The sequence below is a fragment of the Epinephelus fuscoguttatus genome, linkage group LG9 (genome assembly GCF_011397635.1).
Source record: "Epinephelus fuscoguttatus linkage group LG9, E.fuscoguttatus.final_Chr_v1".
Taxonomy (NCBI): Eukaryota; Metazoa; Chordata; class Actinopteri; order Perciformes; family Serranidae; genus Epinephelus; species Epinephelus fuscoguttatus.
In genome coordinates, this window is record NC_064760.1 from 30,591,755 (window position 1) to 30,612,611 (window position 20,857).

The following is a 20,857-nucleotide window of genomic DNA, read 5'->3' on the forward strand; positions in this document are numbered from 1 at the left end:
AGCATGACTTCACTCGCTGCTCAGGACGCCATTACTCTACTATATATTTACATAGCAAATACTTGTTTGCTGATATATTAATGCTCTCAAAAAAACATTAGTAGCTCATTTAATTGCTTTTTTGGACAATGGTGGGGGGGGGGGCAGCATAACAAGCTGTAAGCACATCATTACAGTATTATCCCCTTATAAAATTGTTATAGTAAACATATTCTTATTTATACATTCAGCAGACACAGAGCAACATTTGGAGTCATGATTCTGGACACCTGACTAATGCAAGTCTAATATTCACTCACCTTTTAGCTCTGTCTTTTGTCTCAGCTCACTCATGAGAGAAATATCTGGCTCTTAAGCTGCTACACGCTCCACTGTGCTCACCTCAGCTGGTTATTGACTTTGTCTGTCAGCCATTTGGAGCAGGGCAGGTAGTGTACAGTGGGTTTATTAGAGCATTTTCACCAAAAACATCTGCCTGCCTGAGACAGAAAACATGGGGTGATGAGAGTGTTGAGACTGGAGCAACAAACAGAAAAGTTGCGTGCCACAAAACCAAACAACAAACTGAAAGGCACTACAACCTGCAGAGTCAGATGATATTCCTCTGTGGGTTTGTCACTAAGAGCCACATAATTACATTATGTCCATTGAAAGATGTTTATGAGGTTTTTCATACAAATCTTTACAGCCTTAACCCCATTTGTACGTCCTTAAAGCCTCTCAACATTGCACTCACACATCTAACCAAACTGTATCGTTCAACCTTTCCCCCTCATCTTTCCGTCCCTGCAGACCTCTGTTATCTGTTTAAGGCCTAAATCCGTCCACTCTTGTAACTCGTAAGACGCTTGGCCCTGCTGAGCACTGCGGCGTGTGTGTGTGCGAGAGCGGCACGGATATGAATGTCCGTGTTGCATGTTTTTGATCCAATTGTTGTGGAATCTTGTTCAGACTGCGACACATGTGCTGTTAAGATGAGAAATGGCGAGCCCATAAAAGTTGTGCGTCACGTCCCACGCAATACAAGCCGTATAGGCACGAGGTCTGGCTGTGCCGTGCGGGGGAGAGCTCACAGTGCACGGAAAGCTCATGTCTCACACCAAGCTCTGTGCTGCAGGCCCACATGCACTAATTAGACCTGATATACAGCCTGATGTGTGCTGATTGAAAGCAGGCTCATCTAACTCAGGACAGGGTCCTGTTGCACTGCTGTGGAACGCCGGAGGGTGTCATTTTGTTTCCAGGCGCTTGTCTAAGGTCAGTTTCATGGTCTCCAGACAAATTTCGTTGGTAGAGATTTAGAGAGGGTAAACTGATGCGGATCTATGGGTATTATGCACCAGCTTATTGACGGTGTAGAAGGATGTGGTGGTTTGTGCTCTCGCAGGGCTCTGCAGCTCACAACCAGCTGTCCATGTGGCGACAGCTTCAGCTTCACACAGAAATGAGTGGCATGCACCAGGCAGCACAGGCCGCGGCACCATGCCAACCATGCCAGGCACTCCCTCGGTGCCTCTTGCAGCATGCGCCCTGTGTTGGATGTGTTAGGCTATAGTGTCTTGCTTGAGGAATGATAACAGAGAAACACTAAGCCCTCAACTCTTGTTCTCTATTGGTGTCTCTCTCTCTCTCTTGTGGATTTGTCACACAGTTTCTGTCTAATCTGAACGACAAGTACATGCATGAACAGTCTGTTTTTTTTTTTGCAGGCTTCATTCTTCACTATTATCTCAGCCTCTCTCTCATAAAATGTATCAGTGGGGAGGTATTAAGATGGCAGGACAATTACCCAAAGAGCTATTTTCACTGGAACTGCAATCAAACATCTGGAAGACTCAGCCATCCACAATCAGTCTCTTCACCAATGCTTTACTATTTTCTACTCAGACAGTTTATGGAAGATTCTCAGTTCCAGTAGGAATGTTACACAAGGTTGGATGCAAGGCTCTTTGTTCACTATAGCAAGACTGTCCAAAGGATCTGCACGGAGAACGCTCTCCGGCAGTTTCACTTCAATTATATGTAAAAAAAGAAAATGCTGGGACAGTTTAGCAGCTCAGACCAATAGCATGTAGAGAACAGCCATCCTTGTGATTTTACAGCTGGTTTGCAATTGCAGAGTAATTACAGATTAAGAAAACATGACTTGTGTCAATGCAATAATGGCAGCCCATTGACAAATCCGCCTTAAGCAGCCCAACACCTGGTGAAAGACCAATTGTTAGGTTTAACAGCATGCCAGCTTGAAAAGAACACAGTGAGTACACTGGGTTCATTTTTCCCAACATTTGTCTTTGTAATGAACTGAAATTTGTCTTTGGGATGAAGACCTGCCATTTGTACGCAGCTTAAACAAATTGTGTTCCAATAGCTTTCTCACTGACCCAGAGGTGATTTGACTTTCCTTCAACTCGCACATTATTAGTCAAAATATCACATTTCTATTTATTCTGTAAGGACTTAATGTACGATTGCCGAGTGTCCAGCAGAGTTGTTGACTTGGCTGATGGTAGTCACTACTTAATAACAGGTCCGCCAGCTGTGGGTTTTTTAATTGCTAATCATGCACAATGCCAGCACTGGCACAATAGCTTCCCAAGCACACAGGTAGTAAATCTGCTTGACCACTATACAGGTGGGACAGCCAGTCACCCTGACAAATGTAAAAATCTACACCTAAACCCTGACTATATGACACTCACAAGCAGGAAGGTAACTAACCATTGCCTTTCACCAAATCAGATACAACACACAAAAAGTGCATTAACAGACACACAAACAAACTGGAGGCTTCCCCCTAACTAATATACAACTATATAACCTCGATCCTCATCTTCAGGCAGCTACTGATGGGGAGCACTTATTCACTGGAAACCAATGTGGTGTCCTCCAGCCTTAATTCTCAGCTCCCTAGCTTATCATTTATGAACAACCATGTTAGCCAAATGGTTAGCGAGCAGAACTGAACGTTCGGCAGTTGGAGTTTGGAGCAAAAACAAAAAGGACAAAGGACTTGAATATTGCTTTGCCTCATGAGATTAAAAAAAACTCGTGTATGAGTTCTTCAACTTCCCAAAGTTGCATTTAAACAAGTAGGAAGCTGTAATTTTGACCAAAGCTCTAAACGCCTTCACACGGGTTAACAAATCTTCATTATCACAGGAGGTAGCAACACAAACCAAACCACAAAGCCTAGACTTCATCTTACCAAAATGGTTAATCTGATCCTGGACGAGCCCCCAGTTGGTCACAAGCCGGCTCTAGGCTGGACAAAGGAGGACCACACATGAGTTGCAGCTAAAAAGAAGTTTATTTCACATAACTAAAAGGGAATTAAATCAGCATGGACTTGACTACAGCTGACCTACACCACCTATGGCTAACTTCTCCCCGCAGACGTATGTGAAACATAAAAACGTAGCTGCACAGATAAATCTGAATGTGCAGCATACAGTATATGCTGCGTAATAACACGCTGCTGCGTCAAAGCTGGATTCACAGATTCACTGCAGGGAGACTTGATTGTATTGGCCTATTCCAAAGGGTAATCAGACCTCCCAGTGGCTCCTCCACCACCTCAGCCATAAAAATAACTAGACATGAGAAAAGGCCACATCATGCTCCATGCTGCCAGAGTTTAGCTTGAGCATGGACATACTCCAGTGGACCCATAATCTACCATGAGGTGAGCTCATAGGGGGAGTCAGCCTTGAGACCTCCCAGCTCAAACATGACAGCTACCTGTGCTGTGTGGAGGTTTGATCCTGATGGGCAGTCAGATGAACTCTCATACATAACATTTCCCTCCCTAAACATGACACTCTGGTGGGATTTAAGGGTCAGTCACTGCATTTCAGTTGCAGTAGACTATTCAGTGCTCAGCAAAGCTGCTATACATCCAGCTCTATACATTCAACAGAATGTGTAATATAAACTGTTCACGCTGTGAGTTGTATATACTATATGTTACCGCGAGTGGAAGAATGTAAATGCTGACATAAGGTTTGTATGTGTGTCAAATGGCGGCGAGTGTGCAGCTGTGCATGAACATGTCTGTGTGTGCATGTGATGGAGTTACTTACCCCTAGAAAGCACAGACGTGATCGTGAGCATTTACTGCCACTTTAAAAGATCAAGCTGCAACAAAGTCACGATTATTATTATTAAATGTAATGGGAGAAAACTCCAGTCACTAAACAGACATGTTTAACCAAAATGCACAATGGACTAACACTTAGTCTGGAGCAAACCTTTGGTAGGCAGATTTTGTTCCCATCGGACAGAGCTATTTTAATTGCGCATTGCATTGTTGGACAACGGTGTACAGTAGTACTGTCTGAGACCACATTCATACATTTAGTGGTTTCAACTGCGTTTATCTTGTAATCATTCATGCAGTCATACAGAAAGACAGAATATAGAACACAACTGGGACACATCCCAGCCCCGTTTCAGCGGCCACCGTAAACGTCTCCACCACAAGTTATGTTTTCATCTCATCATCTCTGCACTTCAAAATTAAACGTTTTCTCTCTCGTTCGGATTTCGTACGAGATGGCAAGCGCACAAGCCAATACTTAGAGACACAAGTCTGGTGTCAGAATGTGCTCAATCAGCTATTCTTCATCGTACCGTGTTTGAAAAAGTGCAGGCTCTGTTACTGACAGAGGATAAATGCGGGAAAGAAGCATGATGGGGGACGTTGGTTTGTCCTGTGATTTTGCTACCAGTTGGAACTCCTCACAGCGGCACTGATTCGCTTATACAAGTCATTTCAGTAGCTTTGGCTGAAGCCAGCAGTAATGATGAGTTGCAGTATGCCAACCACATGGTGGACGCTGCCTCCCCAGACCTCAGACTGTCTGCACAGAGATACACCTTGCTGTTTGAGTGGTTGGGAATACGGGAGTGTGCCAAGAAACATTCAGCCATTTTCATCCTTTAATCAAACTGACCTTCTTTTCTTTCAGCACATGCATGGACAAATATACACCCATGCCACCACTACGCATATATGGACAGATGAATATGGACACATGGCGCAATATAACTTTACCCCACAGGTGACACAGTTTGCAAACTTGTTGAATCTGTTTGTGTTGTTTTACTTTTCCTTCTTTCTCTCCATCCAACTCCCTTCTTCCCGTCTCTCTCCTCCTCCTCCTCCTCCTTCTCCTCCTCCTCCATCCCTTTTCTGTCTCCCACTTAAAGCTGCTTCTCCTCTCTGTTGACAGCTTTGCTCGGCTGAAAAAAAGAAGCAGAATTACTGAGTAAAAGGGAAAAAGAGAGCAAATAACAGCTCTTAGAATGTTTGGATTGTGAAACCAGAACATTAGTACAAACCATAATGGCTGGCCCAGAGAGCCCAGCGCCTCTCCAGAACTTCACTCTCACAGGCAATGATGTAACGCCAGCCATTTCATATGAAGCATTCGCTTGTTGCACTCCTCAAAGTCTATTTATACCTTCTTCGTCTACTCAAAATAAAGCAGCCTATGTTAGGCTGATGCCCTTTAAATAGCCTGTTTGTTTAAGCTAAGGGAATTAGAATACAACTTTATGGTGCTGATAGCCTACTATAATTCTGGAAACTTTGAACTGTTTAATGCCCGCAAAGTAGAAAAAGATGTGAGCTATTTATCACAAAAATGATGAAAAGAAGAACGTCAGACGACCTTGGGTGTTAGTGATGATGTCCTGCGCTCAGATATCCATAAATGACTAAATTCACGGACATAAAATACAAGTGACTCACTCCACTGGCAGGTACAACCTGCTGCGCTGTCCAGGATAGATACTTTTACTACTACAAAGCAATGTGTGTGTGTCTGTGTGTCTGTGTGTGTGTGTGTGGCACGTGTGTTTGTGGTGCCAACCAGGCCTCAGTGTATACTACGCAGCAGAATAAACAAGTCTGTCTGTGTTCGCAGTCTGTAATTAAAGCCGTATAAAAGTGCACACGCATGCAGTAACAGCACACGTCATGGCCCTGAGCGGCTCTGTTTCCCTCAGCCCCTCAGCATGGGCTTGACAACAGCTGACCTGAACCACCTATGGCTAACTTCTCCCCTCAGACGTATATGAAACATAAAAACATAGCATAAAAAAAAAGCTGCACAGGCGTGGGCCGCTCAGCTTTACCTCGATGGAGCTGAATGTGCAGCATACAGCAAATGCTGCGTAATAACACGCTGCTGCTGCTGCTGCACTTCGCAACCGGCTGTTGCAGTCTTGCTTCGTCAAAGCTGGATTCACAGATTCACTGCAGGGAGACTTGATTGTATTGGCCTATTCCAAAGGGTAATCAGACCTCCCAATGGCTCCACCACCACCTCAGCCATAAAAATAACTAGACATGAGAAAAGGCCACATCATGCTCCATGCTGCCAGAGTTTGGCTTGAGCATGGACATACTCCAGTGGACCCATAATCTACCATGAGGTGAGCTCATAGGGGAGTCAGCCTTGAGACCTCCCAGCTCAAACATGACAGCTACCTGTGCTGTGTGGAGGTTTGATCCTGATGGGCAGTCAGATGAACTCTCATACATAACATTTCCCTCCCTAAACATGACACTCTGGTGGGATTTAAGGGTCAGTCACTGCATTTCAGTTGCAGTAGACTATTCAGTGCTCAGCAAAGCTGCTATACATCCAGCTCTATACATTCAACAGAATGTGTAATATAAACTGTTCACGCTGTGAGTTGTATATACTATATGTTACCGCGAGTGGAAGAATGTAAATGCTGACATAAGGTTTGGATGTGTGTCAAATAGTGGGGAGTGTGCAGCTGTGCATGTAGGCACATGAACATGTGTTTGTGTGTGTCTGTGTGTACATGCATGTGAGCTTGAGAGACTCTCCATTATAGTTTCTGACCAGATTTTGCCCTCTGGTGGTGCAACTCAGGCAGCACTGTCTGTGCATCACCCCTCGACAAGTGAAAAGCAACGCTAACAGCTGCAGACTACAGATTTTTGCTGTGTAAATTAGGAAATGTGATCCAAATGAACACTTTGCACACATTTTATTCTTAAATTTGGGAACATTTTTGCACACACACAAAAAAAACTGCAGTAGCTCAGATGGACATCTGCTGCAGCTAAGCATTAAATGGAGGGTTGTTGAGAGGACTAAGCCAAAGTGAATGAATAGCTCTACACTTGGTTGTGTGTGTGTCTATGTGTGCGTGAGTGTGTACCCATGCATATATGTACGTCCGTGCGTGTGCGTCAGTCACCAAACAGATCCCCTTGGAGCCAGTGATGGTCCCACGCATTTCCCATGCTCACTCACACCAAGCAGTGAGTTCCACAACACTCTCTCACTCTTCTCTCTCTCATTTTCACCCTGTCATGTCCTCTTCCCCTCTCCTTTTCTTTTTCTCGCTCCCGTCGTCACCGCTGCCATCATCATCCCACTTTGTTTTCAGCTGATTTTCAGCCTGACCTCATCTCTGGAGGAGGATAATTACCAAATGGGGACACCGTGTTTTAACAGTGATTTCGAGGTCAACGACTCGCTCACGTTTTGCAGGTCTTTTTTGTTCTCGGGCTGTGAAACTTGCCAATGTTCCTGAACCCCCCACCCACCCACCCAACAAACCAGCCCCCCTCCCTCTTTTTTTTTTGTACCCCCATGCATACATCAGGCCATAGTGAGATTGCTTTAGGAGTAATCACTGTAATCTCTCACTGTCTGAGGAGTTGGCAGGGCACCCTCTGTGCACTGCGTCTTGGAACATTGTGTCCATGCAGTGCTAGATGTTAAAGAGTGGTGATTGCGGAGAATGTGGCATGGTTTTGCAGAATGCCAGCCTATTAAGTTCAGCCATGCCAAAGCTATATTTGTGTTCCAAATGCTCTGCTGAATTGCAAAGTAGAATGTACTGTACATTTTTTTCACATGAAAACACAAGAAATTGCTTAATTTTGCCAAGATAAAGAATTTAAAAACATATATATCTTGCCCTCATAATCATCTGAGTTTGTATTTTTGTGTGCAGTCTGAGCAGCGGATGCTAAGTGGCCACATGCAGGTTTCATTAGTGTGACCTGGTTAGGGGACGGTGTTGGAGCAGGTGGTCAGTGGTAGATAGGGCAGAGAGATGGGGGACCCTGAGCGAGTAAAGCACAGGGCTAACAGGAGCTGTGCTGGTATTCCACTCACCTTGAGCATGTAAAACACTATCCCTGTGGAAGCAGCATGAGGCGTGGGGGGAAGGGGTCGAACTTTTCTTCCCTGCCTGGACATAGATCACATAACTGGGCCAGCATGGGACGGAGCCTGCCTCAGCTGTGGAGGTAAACCACTAGAAAACACTCTAGATCAGTGTAAGCTTGGTGTCACATGTGAATAAACCCAGAGAAAAAAGGAATTTACAAGTCATGTTTTACATCGCAGGAGATTAACAAAGAAAAGTGACCAAATCAATATGAGCCTTGTAGCTACCATATCAATTTAATGCAGTTTTAATTAAATCAGACACATGCATGAATCCACACCCATCACTACCCTATTCATTCCACAGTAACACCCATCACTGCCCCTAAGTGTCAGTTTGAAGGAGCAGCATTCAGGGAATGTAACTCATGTCGTACGTGCCTCGAGGTTGCCACAGAAATTAAGCACATAGGTGTAAAGAAATGCCAGTCAGCCTCTCCATGGCTCCTTCAGTCCGGCTCCTGGCAGAGCACTGGCGAGGCCCGGGGCCCAGGAATGCTGTGCCCATCTGTCAACACGGAGCTGCCTTCCCTGGCAGATACCACAGAGAGGATTTTTGTAACCTGGCCCTGGGTGGATTTCATAACCTGGCCTGGCAGTATAGTAGAGAGCCTAAGGGCTGCAGGAAGATTATGTGCTCGCATAAGATGGAGCTGCATACGTGTGTGTATGTGTGTGTGTGTGTGTGTGTGTGTGTGTGTGTGTGTATCCTAGAAGCCTTTTCTCAACAGAGAAGGCTGATAAAGACACTAGAAAGTTCTACAGAATTTATTGAGCTACCGTCTAACAAATATCTCCCATCTCCTCTGCTCATCTCTCTGTCCTGCCCTCTCCTCCTTCACCTTCTCCTCCCCCTTTCATATCTCTTCCCACCACTCCTGCTCTGCTCCCGTAGCGCTGATATTTATAATGAATGGTGTTCTCTATGTGGGGCCTGAATGTGTGTGGTGGAGCCAAGGGAGCACCACCTGAGTGATGATTCTGTCTGCCCGAGTCTCTCTCTACCTCGCTCTCTCTCACTCACTCACACACTCTCTCACACACACACACACACACACACACACACACACACACACACACACACGCCTGACCTGCTGGGAACACAGGGTCTTGCTGTATCAGGCCTCTGTGGCAGGGGCAATTAGAAAGGTCCAGACGGAGCACAAGCTCTCTTCTCATACTGTCCCCATTAGAGAGGGAGAGACAGGCAGTGAGGGAAGACAGGAAGAGGACACACATTAACACACTGTCTCTCACTCTCGCACACAAAACACACAGTGGGCGTACAGTAACCTTACGCAGTCCTGCGCTTGCTAGATGACTCGGTGGCTCAGCTCAGCCCAGCACGTTATAATTAGCCCTTTTCTAAATTGCTCAGCTGTGTTTTAACCTGCTCAACAGACTTCTCAGCGAGTGTCCGAGACGTGGGTCAAGCCATCATGCCGGTGGTCCCTGAACTTTCCTGTCAAATACTGAGAATAATGGGCTCAAGTTGGATGAAGCAGTGTCCAGACACAGTCTCTGTGCCAAGATGACGACACAATGATCGATGCTCTAAACGCTGCAGAACTTGCCACACAGTTAGAGGTGATGAAAATGGATTCAGAGTCGCTGAATGATGTGTTTATGTGTGAGTATGCCACTGGTTTTTGCACAGGATGACAGCATGACGCCAGTGACTTAGTGGCCTTCGTGGCGATACATGCACGTCACAGCTGACAGTGTGGGTGTGTGTGTGTTTATGTGTGTGTCAGGACCTGATATGTGGCACGCAGGGCTCATCCTTGACCAGAGACGTGCACAGAGATCAGTGCTCTTTCCACGCCACCTTTTGTCTCCACATGAATTATCCATCAGGGCCAAGTGTGGTAATCAAGCTGCTCCGGCAAGCCTTATTACAATGTTGGTCATTTAGCCTATTAGCAATGCTCTTACCTCATTTCTTGGTCAACTCCAATTGCATGGAAAATAGAGCAGTCAGCATGTTAAATGGGCTCAGGGAAGGCTGGGTGAGTTAAGGGCCATAAAGCGACGGCAGCTGATACAGCACATGCAGACTCGCGGAGAGACGCTGCAAACCTCAGGGCACATAGTTGGTCCTGGGTCACTGGAGAACTCTAGTAGGATGAGCTCATGCTCATGAAAACCAATATTTATAGAGGGGACAAAGGAGGACGCAGAGCTATACTGTATATTTACAAATAGGCTGAGCATTAGGGAAATTACATAGCTGCTAATACACCAGACAAGTATAATTTAGAGTTGGAAAAGTTCAAATGAACAGATCAGATAAACACACTTTCAGCAAACAATGAGTCAGTAGGTCTTACCTGCTGTAAATGCAGGAGCAGCACTGCAACAATTTTCAATCTACATCAAGAACTGCAAATGTCTGCAATCTGAATTTGATGTAATGATGTGATACAACATTCAATGACAGTTATCCAAAAAGATATGATGAGTTTGAGGTATTATTGTAGGAGTGTCAGTAAACTACTGTGTGATGCTGCCCTCCTCTGGTCACTTTGTGTTCTAACAACAAAAGCCATATGCGGACTGACAGAGCAGATAACACTGCACTTGATGAGAAAAGTAAAGCATAGTGGCGACTATACCACAGGTTCAAGGGTGGAGATCCTCAGAACATACCAGCATGACTAAAGAGATATTGGTTTTTTTTCAGAGGAGCAACAATTTCTAGTAACACTGCAATAATGCAGAAAACTTTCTAAAAATACCGTGAAATGGAGGAACCATGAATTTTTACAGTAAAATTTCTCATTCAACTAGTCTGAAGCTTAATATTTTTGATGTTCTTATATGTCTCACTGTATTTGAATGTTTCTGTTTGCATGTATTGATTCTTGTGCATCAGACTTTGCATCAGACTTGGCAATTGTCTTGTGTCAGCCTGTCACTGCTGCAGCTGCTACACATATGGTGTCTATTGCCTCTCATTACACCTTGCACTGTGACTGGTGCCAGTCTGATACACTGAAGAATGCGTCTGTCACTTTGTTTGGCTGTGTGTTGTCCTATTAAAACTTGGTTTTGACTCCAGTCTTGTGAGTGCTGTTGCCTACTAGTTTCTACAGTATAATTTCAACAATAGTTGTCTAAAGTCTTGGGTAGCTCTTGAGGAAGCTTTCTAAAGTCTGAAAAAATAACCTAGGTAATGGGGTCATCACAGGATGGGTTTGAGACTTCAGTCTCCTTTAAATGGATGTACTGTAGGGATGGACGAAAGTAAAATTACATAAATACAAAATGTGCGACATATGCACATGTTTTCTGTTATTGGTATTTTAACTTATTTTGCTCATATTTATGTTAATTATTTTACTATTATTTAAAAATAGTATTTCTGTAAAATACTGGACCATTTTTACACTTATTAGGACCAACATTTTTCTTAAATTTTGCTCATATTTGCTTTTGTAATAATTTTGTTATTAATCGCCAGTATGTGTCATATGATTTGCCTTTAAGTGTATGTAGCCCTGTCTAAAATCATTCAGTCTACAGTGTATAAAATCAGTAACACAGCATATAAATAGCTGTATAAAAACCCCAAAGTTAATAATACTAAAACTGGTTAAAAAGTTAAATATTTGTAAAAAGATTTATAATTTGTATTGTTCATTCATTTCCATAATCATAATCATGAGGCGACAGTGCTAACCACTGGTGCAGTGTTGGTATTGTTAAAATTGTAACAAAAAGTATCAGTATCAGTATTGTACCAAATTAAAAATGTTTGGTATTGCCCATCAAGACTTCACTTTTCTACCTCAACACAAAAATCACTTTATTTTATTTTGTCTCTCATTCACTCATTTACACACACACACACACACACACACACACACACACACACACACACACTGATGGACACTTGAGCGAAGATAGATCTAATCTTTTTAGGAAAAATTTTATCAGGCAGATGCAGCTCAGGGGGTTCTATTACTCCGGATACTTGGTTTTAATATGTCTCTGATTCAACATCCATTTACCTTGTAGTGAAAGAGATAGTTCCGATTTTTTTTAAAGTGGGGTTGTATGATGCACTTATCCATAGAGAAGCAGGCAGGAGTACAACCATGGAAGCTAAGCAATGTCCTGCTGTGGAAGGGGGCAGCAACAAAAAGTATTTTGAGCACCTATCAGTTTAATTGTACACTATATTTAGAATATTTTCACTGCTTTTGTCGTAAGACAGCTCTTTCCGACAGGGAACTGAAGCACGCTCTAGACTCCTTTGACAACAACAGTAATTTTACCTCACAGAACACAGGAGCTGCTGGTCTCACTGACTCGATCACTTGGTTTATTTATGTTATTGTGTTACCTCTGTGTTTTCAGTGGTTCGTCTGGATTCAGTAAAGCCACACAATAACAAGCCACATACTTTAACTGATGGTTAAACGTGGGTATAGGTGGCTAAAATATGTTTTGCTGCCACGCCCATCCACAGCAGAACATTGTTTAGCTTCTGTAACGATATTCCTGTCTGCTTTTCCAAAGTGGATGTGTGCCTGCTGCCATCTACTGTAGGTAATACACTGATTATGGATAAGTAGACTATCCCATACAACCCCATTTAAAAAAATCAGAACTATCCCTTTAAGGGCGGGGAGGGTCTAATAAAAGATGCTATTGAGTTAAGTTATAGGACATATAGCATCCAGTGGTTTGAAGCTTGACTAAATTTTAGGACATCTCGGCCTCTGCTGCTCTGATTTTGAGTAACTATACTAAATCACAGCAATACCCCTTTAGAATCCAGCTTTCATATTGAGTTTGCACATGTCAGCAAGGCACAACCTGTCCCTTAAAATCCATTCATCAGCTCATGAGCTACAATACAGCAGTATCCCACCACTGACCTCAAACATCAGCTGTAGACAAAACTAAAGCAGCCACAGAGTAAAAACCATCCTCTCATGTCCCCTGGGGACCCTAACACCACCTTGAACTCAGCAGAAGACTGTGTGAAGCTTTGCCAAGCCTATGAACATGACCTGAGAGGGTGCGAGTCAGGGGAGGGGAGGTTGGCAGGAGGAGGCAGAGGATGGAGTGTAGATGAAGGGGATGCTGCTCCCTCCATCACAGACAAGACAAATGATGCACAGACAGATGGCACTCGACATTCCTGCCATATTCAGTTAGTTTCCAGTTTCAATAACCTGACCCTGGATCAGCGGATGCTTATCTCACGCTATAAATGATACAGCATGCTGACCACTGAATGACAGTTGCCACAACAGGAGCTCCACCACGATTATTCTTACAATAAAAATCCATATTGTCATCATAAACAGCACACGGACCAAGGATTAAACCAAAGTTTGGGTGTGTTCTTGTAATGGCCACATGGTGGTGGTGTAACTCGTAAGGGAGTGGTGGTGAGGACACAGAGCCAAGGGGCCAAAGACTTAACTCATCAGCCAGCAAACCACATCAATCATGTCTATTATCAGTTCATCATATCTCCACCCGTTACTAATATTATATGAAACATCCAAGGAGCGGCAGAGGTGGAGACATGGCGTGATGATGCAGCTGACAAGGCCTGACCTTGGACCCAAAGCAAACTGGACAGTATCAAGCATTAATTTATACGCGAGGGAACCAGGAGATATACTGGGAAATATAACTCTTGAAAAGAAAGATGGAGCAACAGGTGGTGATATGAATTGACAGTGTATCAGGCTACAGTGCTGCTGGGTCACACAAAGGCTGTGACGTCTGATGTTAAAGGTTTATGTGTTTAGAAGGCAATTTAATTCAGGTCCAGTCAATATTTGTGCTAAGTTAACTTGTAATTTGTATTACTGTAATGTAGGTCAGGAATTATTGTTAACATTTTGTTACTGTTTCAATTTTTGAAGACAAAATGTATGATAATTGCCATGCAGGGGAAAAAAATGACTAATATTCTCAGAATTATGAAGGTTTTTCAGTGATTTACAAGATAAGAAATGTAGAAATGTATCTCTGTCACATCAGGCAATGAATTCAAAAAGAGATAAATGTCATTTTTGAATGAATTTAGTTTCAAAACTGATTTTTTTTTTTAGAACAGGCTAATTCATATTTTCTTTTTTATGATGCTGAATTTTAAGTTAGCTCCCATTTAAACTCCCCGGCATAGATATGAGTCGGTCTGAGGCGTCCTGGGAGCTTTCTGCAAACGCACAGCGCAAACACCATTAAAGCTGAGCCCTCACTGCAGAGGCCAGAGCTTGAGTCCAGCCTGGGCCCTTTGCGGCATGTCATCGTCTGTCTCTCCTCTGCCTTTCCTGTCTCTCTCACTAACAATTATAAAGCAGAAATGTCAAAAAATGATCTTTAAATGAAGAAAATACTCAGTTTGAAGCATTGTATTCGTCCACAAGTGTGCATCAACTACTGTATACATGAAATAATTGGATTGTCCTTCCAATATTCTCCTTTGGTCGGTGTGATAAATTTGTGTTGTTACATTATGACAACGTAAGTGTGGTGTTTTTGTCTCCTTAAACTATAAAAATTTGACTTAATATTTTAATGTCTAGAAAAGAAGACAAATCAGTCAGATGTAATTTTTATAAAAGAAAAGAGTAATTTTAAAACTTTCCAGTCGCCTATATTATTTCCACAGATGGTCAAGAGACAGTGCTTTTTAATGTCTCATCAGAAGCAGCCAGACTCTTAGTATATCCAGAACAACAGAGCACATCACTACAGATTTCAACATCACAGATCTTGTAACTCTGCATGAACCAGGGTGTGTTGTAAGATCCTCAAGCAGGCCCTTCTGGTTGTCCCGGGTTCCAGATGAAAGGCATCGGGAGTGGGCTTCTTCTTATCGAGCACTGAGCCTGTCTGGTCAGGCGGGTTCACTGTATGTCCTCGTTTAAATTCTTAAAACTCACTCTCTCTTTCTTCAATTGTGAAGTGAAGAATATTTTATTTGATTTCACTTTATTTGAATGTTTTATACATTATTTTAGTGGCATGCGCATAATTATTTTTTGTATTTGTATGTCTGTGTGTACACATTTATGTTCATTGGTGTGTAACTGTATGTAAAATACAGCACATATGTGTACGTGTGTTTACATATAGTGTATGTGTATTTATTCTGTATATAAATATAGAGTATATCTATTGATGTGCCCATATATGTGAATTTTGTTATACGTTTTTCAGGCTTCTTTTCCAATGCTTTTTGATTCTTATTCTGTAGTTGGATTCTTTAATAGTACGTTCTGTTTTTCATTTAATCTTCTCAACAATATCTCAGGAGTTAACAGTACCTACATGTACTTATGTATTGTCCTCCAACATTTTGAAGCACTTGTTCTTTATTTAGACATTTTCTGAAACTTTCTACATGATTGATTGATTGATTGATTGTTTATTTGGTGTCATGCACACTTACATGTGCCCAACCCCCATGGGTTTACAAGACACCATTACAATGACGTTGCAGTAAACAATCCAAAGTACACGTTGTTTTACTGCTCAGTCCAGAAACAGAATACTTCCTTCTATCCCAGGCCTGACGAAGAAATACAGCTACAAAAAAGGTTCCCTCCGTGAAACAAAACTCAAATTTCTCATGATCATCCAACCAAAAGAAATCAAATGTAAAACCTTTTTTCCTAAATATTACAACATGAATATTGGATTTTTAAAAGTTACTTCTGACAGATAAGTCAGCTACTCTGCATTTCAACATTACAAAATGACATAGAATAATATATATCACATTGCAACAGTTTAAACTAGCATTTTACACCTCATTTTTGCACAGCCTACTTTTTCATATACAAAGTTCTGAAACTAGAAATTGTTATATTACTAAAACGTTTGAGATAGGTCTTGACGCACTGAGATTTTAAGCAGGTAAAGAGGCCAACCAGGTTTTGTGGTGAAAGTGTAAAATGTTTGCTATGCCATTCTTAACCGGATTACATCCTAATGAGTCTGCTGCATCCCAATCAGTGTAATCACTCAACAGTTAATGGATCTAAATCACCAAAAGGCCTCCAGGACAGAGAGAGTCCATTATAAAGCAGCGTCGTGCGCCACCAGGAACGTCTAGGAAAGAGACAAAAATGTTAATTCGGGTCACACACACACACACACATGCGCGCGCGCGCACACCCACGCGGAGAGGCTCCTCACTCCGACACGCAGCCCTCAAAATACTCACTGGTTCATGCAGCGGAAGTTTTTAAGCAACCTTATCTGACGCTTTATCTGAGTTGGAGATGTGCTGCAGAAAGATAGGTCAAAGGGGACCGCAGGGCTGCTGTAGGACGGAGCATTAGGGATATGAAACACATGCCAGACCTGTCATGTTCAATTTACAGTTTTCTATCCGGTGGAACTGAAGACGCGTCTAGTTTAGTGGATAATTTATAATCCCACGGGATTATTGATTTGGATTTTGAATATCTATTTGCAACTATAGACGGAAAACAGTAAAACATTACATTCTAACCACACAAAGCCAGAAGAAATCAATCATGATGAGAACATTTCCCCCCACGTCTTGTGCCCCACCCTCCCCTCGTGCGTTTACTTTATTTCGCCAATTATTACAGCAAGAGCCGGGCCAGTGTTGACTCTCACTGCGCCTGAGAAAGATTTTACGGCCATTCATCAGCTCTCGAGGCGCACAAATAGTCTTTAAAACTATAAACACCATCGCTAGGTCGGAGACAGGGGGACCCATTTACCCCGTGGCTGTGCTAAACGCTGAAGATAAAACAAACGATAATACTGTCTGTCTCCTGTGACCGTCTCCACAGGCATTAATAGCAGGTTTAGTGCCAACTGCGTGGGGGGAAACACGTGTATGCGTCATTACGCACGGTTGTCTCCCGTTTTACTGCTGTCCGGCGTGATGATTTGTACTTTGTTGTTGTGAATCTACAAATCACTGATTGTATGTTTAATTGACACTGTCTTATGCTGAAGAATATACAGCTGGAGGAGGCAGGAGTGTCTTGTTCACTGGAATTATGAACAAAAACTCAGCGAAACTGCTAAATCTGAAGCTGAAAAGCAACAAAATGTTACTGTTTTATTGGTTAAACCTTGGGTGTCATATGTGACACATCTTTAGGATAACCTGGCCTGCAGCGTGGGTGGGAGTGTGTGGGTGTGTGTGTGCAGGTTTGTTGTCGTCTGTTATCGCGTCCTGATAACGCAGACAGTGGCTCCAGAATCTCTCGGAGGCAGACAGCACAGTGTGTCGCTGCTGGTTTCAGGTTCCGTGTTCAGGGACCCAACCTGTTGTCTGCTCCGTTTCCGACACCCCCCAACACGTGCACGCGCACGACGGGCCCCTGTTGATCCCTCTCAGTAACCTCAACGGTGCAAGTTTGGCTCCTTAGTCATTAATACACACGTCTGATGTACATGCAGTCAGATAAATTATTTCTCTTGGTACTTGAAGGTGTGTGTAAACATCCGTCCCAATGCTGGCCTTTTGGAATTGACTGGAAACTCGTATTGTGCGTAAGAGGCCAGACTTTATCCTAAACCAAGGTAGAATAAAATAAATGGCTAATTTGGTAAGAGACTGATGAGATCTGGGGTGGTGTAAGTTTGAACACATGTAGGCCCCTAAACAACATCAGCCGTGGCATGTACCAAACATCACTTCACGTCATGAAATGGGAGTACCAATGGCTCCATACAGAGGGTCCCACTGGCTCCCCTCCTCCCTCCTCCTCCCTGCGTCACCGGGAGGAGAGGGAGGCCAAGAAAAAAAGTTTGGAGACAGAAGTTGACATTCAAAATGCACACTTCACTCAAGATCAGTCTGCTCTACCAAACTAATACTTAAATCCAGTAAATATTACCAGGAAGGAGAGGGAGTTTGTTGACGTCTTTTTAGTTACCTCCACATGACAGGTTAATAGCTTTCTTTTTCTGCTCTTGGCAATGTTTCCAAACCCCAGCACGTCCACTCCTTTCTCTGTAAAGGATATATTAAACTTGGAGCAGAGTCACGACGTGATGGTGTCTTCCCTGGACGTTTCTTCTCGTATGGACTGCTGCACCGTCCCGACCTCCTCTTCTTCCACCTCCTCCTCCTCTTCCTCCTGCATGCTGGCCCGCCTGAAGCAGGAGCCTCTCCGGGACATGTCCGCCGCCGCTGCCTCGCTGTTTGGAGAGGATCTCCATGAGTCCAGAGCCGGCAGAGGCAATGCGCTCAACTTTGCTACTGCCTTTTATGGGAAATCACTCATGGAGATGGATATAGTGAAGGACGGGAAATCAGACGCGTTTGAGGGGAAACGCAGAAAAGGTGAGCTGATGACAGGATAAAACTTGATTTTGTAGGCCTGTGCAAAACGAGGCCCACTGGATTGTGGTCTTTCACTTGTGCAAAACGCATCAGATGCTCCACACAGAACTCCAAAGCAATACGCATTAATATGGGGAACACTCACTGGACCGGCCTACAGGCTGTGACACTGGAATTTCCAAATTTAAGCAAATTTAAAAGTTGAGATGATAGTCAGCACTTTCTTATAGGCCTGCTACATTTATATAGATCTATAAAATTTATATCAAAATATAAATATCAAGACTAAAAAAGCTGCACTGGCAAATATATCTTCAATTACATTATTCGATTAGGTGTGTTATTCGTGTTTACTTTTCCCCAGAGCTTACAGTGAATGCATCATGGGCGACCAGGGGAGCTAAATCACCAAACTTGGTTGAAGTGTCACAAGCAAATTAACTATACCATGTAATATTATATATTATAATAGCTATATGATTATTGTTATTATTGATCAGCACTAGTAGAAGTTGAATGTGTTGTGTTAATGAAAATAAATATGCCTCCAGCCCCTCTGTCAAAAGATCACTTTTGCACTTATAAATATATATATATATTTTTATCTTTTAATTTCTGTCTGGTAACTCAGAGGAGTTCAGCCCTCACACCGAACCTGCAGAGGACATAAAACCCGAGGACCCGGACCGACCCAAGCCCCGGAGGCGCAGGAAGCCCCGCGTCCTCTTCTCCCAGGCGCAGGTGTACGAGCTGGAGCGCCGCTTCAAGCAGCAGAGATACCTGTCGGCCCCGGAGAGAGACCACTTAGCCGGGGTGCTCAAACTCACCCCGACCCAGGTGAAGATCTGGTTCCAGAACAGGAGGTACAAATGCAAGCGGCAGAGGCAGGACCAGAGCCTGGAGATGGTGTCTCTGCCGCCGCCCAGGAGGGTGTCGGTGCCGGTGCTGGTGCGGGATGGGAAGCCTTGCCTGGCGGGGGACACAGCCACTTACAACCCCTCCTACAGTATGGGTCACATCAACCATTTCACTTATAACAACTACCCGGCTTTCAGTAACTACACCAGCCCCGGCTGCAACACAAACTATGCGTGTAATTATCCCGCAGCCACAATGCAAACTATGCAGGGATCCTCCAACAACGGGAGCTACATGAACTTTGGGGTAGGGGACCTGAATAACGTGCAGAGCACATTTCCCTCCAGTAATGGGGTGTCTTCGTTACATGGCATTAGGACGTGGTAAACTCAATATCAAATACTCGTGTTACATATTCAGTTATTATTTTATGAATGCATGCATTTTTAAATGTGTCAAGACTTTGCGGAGTTTGTGTAACTTCTCTTATATTTAATTAGGCTATTTAGTTTGGGGAGTTTTTGTTTTCAGCACCGGCTTTTGCCTGAATAGGTTACATTTTTATTTATTTCCCTGATATTAGCGAGCAGACACGGCATTTGAGCGAAAAAAGCTGCAGCCACAGTTCTTGAAATGTTATTCTAAAATTTGCCCGACCATTTTGTAAAATGTTCATTTTGTTTTTTTGTTTTTCTGATACAATATTTATAAGTATTAAAAAAAAAAAATAATCAGACAATATTTTAGATGACCAAAGATGAAAAATAGGCTAGAATTTTGTAACAATTAAGGCAATGGAAAATTATTAAATGTTTATATCAATTAATTAAAATAATTAAATCTTTATAGGCTATTTTTTTTTATTATTATTCATAATAATAAAAATAATAATAATATTGTTGACATGCAACTATTTAAAATTATCTAAAGTTGTCCAATGTAATAATTGGCTTGGTTTGGCTCTGACTATCAGTTCCTAAATCATTAAGAAATACACTAAAAACAATAATAAGTCTACATTATATGATATGTAATAGTGAACTATGATTATAATTATAGTATATAATCTGTACCTGTGGGTCACACAGTGATTGACCCGGTTATATACAGTAGATCCACATAAAGGACTCTAACATCTGTACAACCCTCACATGGTTTGTGTCTGGTTAAAATGTTCAAGTGGCTGTTAGGCAGCTTCCTTCAATACGCTTAAACAAGGTTAAAAGGTTGTAAAAAAAGTTTATGCTTTTTACAACCCGCTGTCAGCCACGTGTACACACATGTTGAAGTTGCTGGGACAGAGATGGCTGCGAGCCATGACCTTGACGTGTATTTAATTAGGTTCAGCAAGAATATTCTGTTTGATTATATGGAACTACAAATTTTCATTAACTGTATTGTGTGTACACACATTTTCTATACAAATGGCATCCTGAGAGTCAGTGACCTTTTCTCTGTATCT

General features: G+C 42.8%; 1 protein-coding gene across 1 annotated transcript; it reads left to right on the forward strand.

The window, feature by feature from the left end:
• Positions 1–18,129: 18,129 nt before the first annotated feature.
• nkx2.5 (NK2 homeobox 5) lies at positions 18,130–20,168 on the forward strand. Its single transcript, XM_049586637.1, has 2 exons — positions 18,130–18,537; positions 19,169–20,168. Exons 1-2 carry the CDS (start codon positions 18,171–18,173, stop codon positions 19,780–19,782), a joined length of 981 nt encoding a protein of 326 aa, XP_049442594.1. The 5' UTR covers positions 18,130–18,170; the 3' UTR covers positions 19,783–20,168.
• Positions 20,169–20,857: the final 689 nt, after the last annotated feature.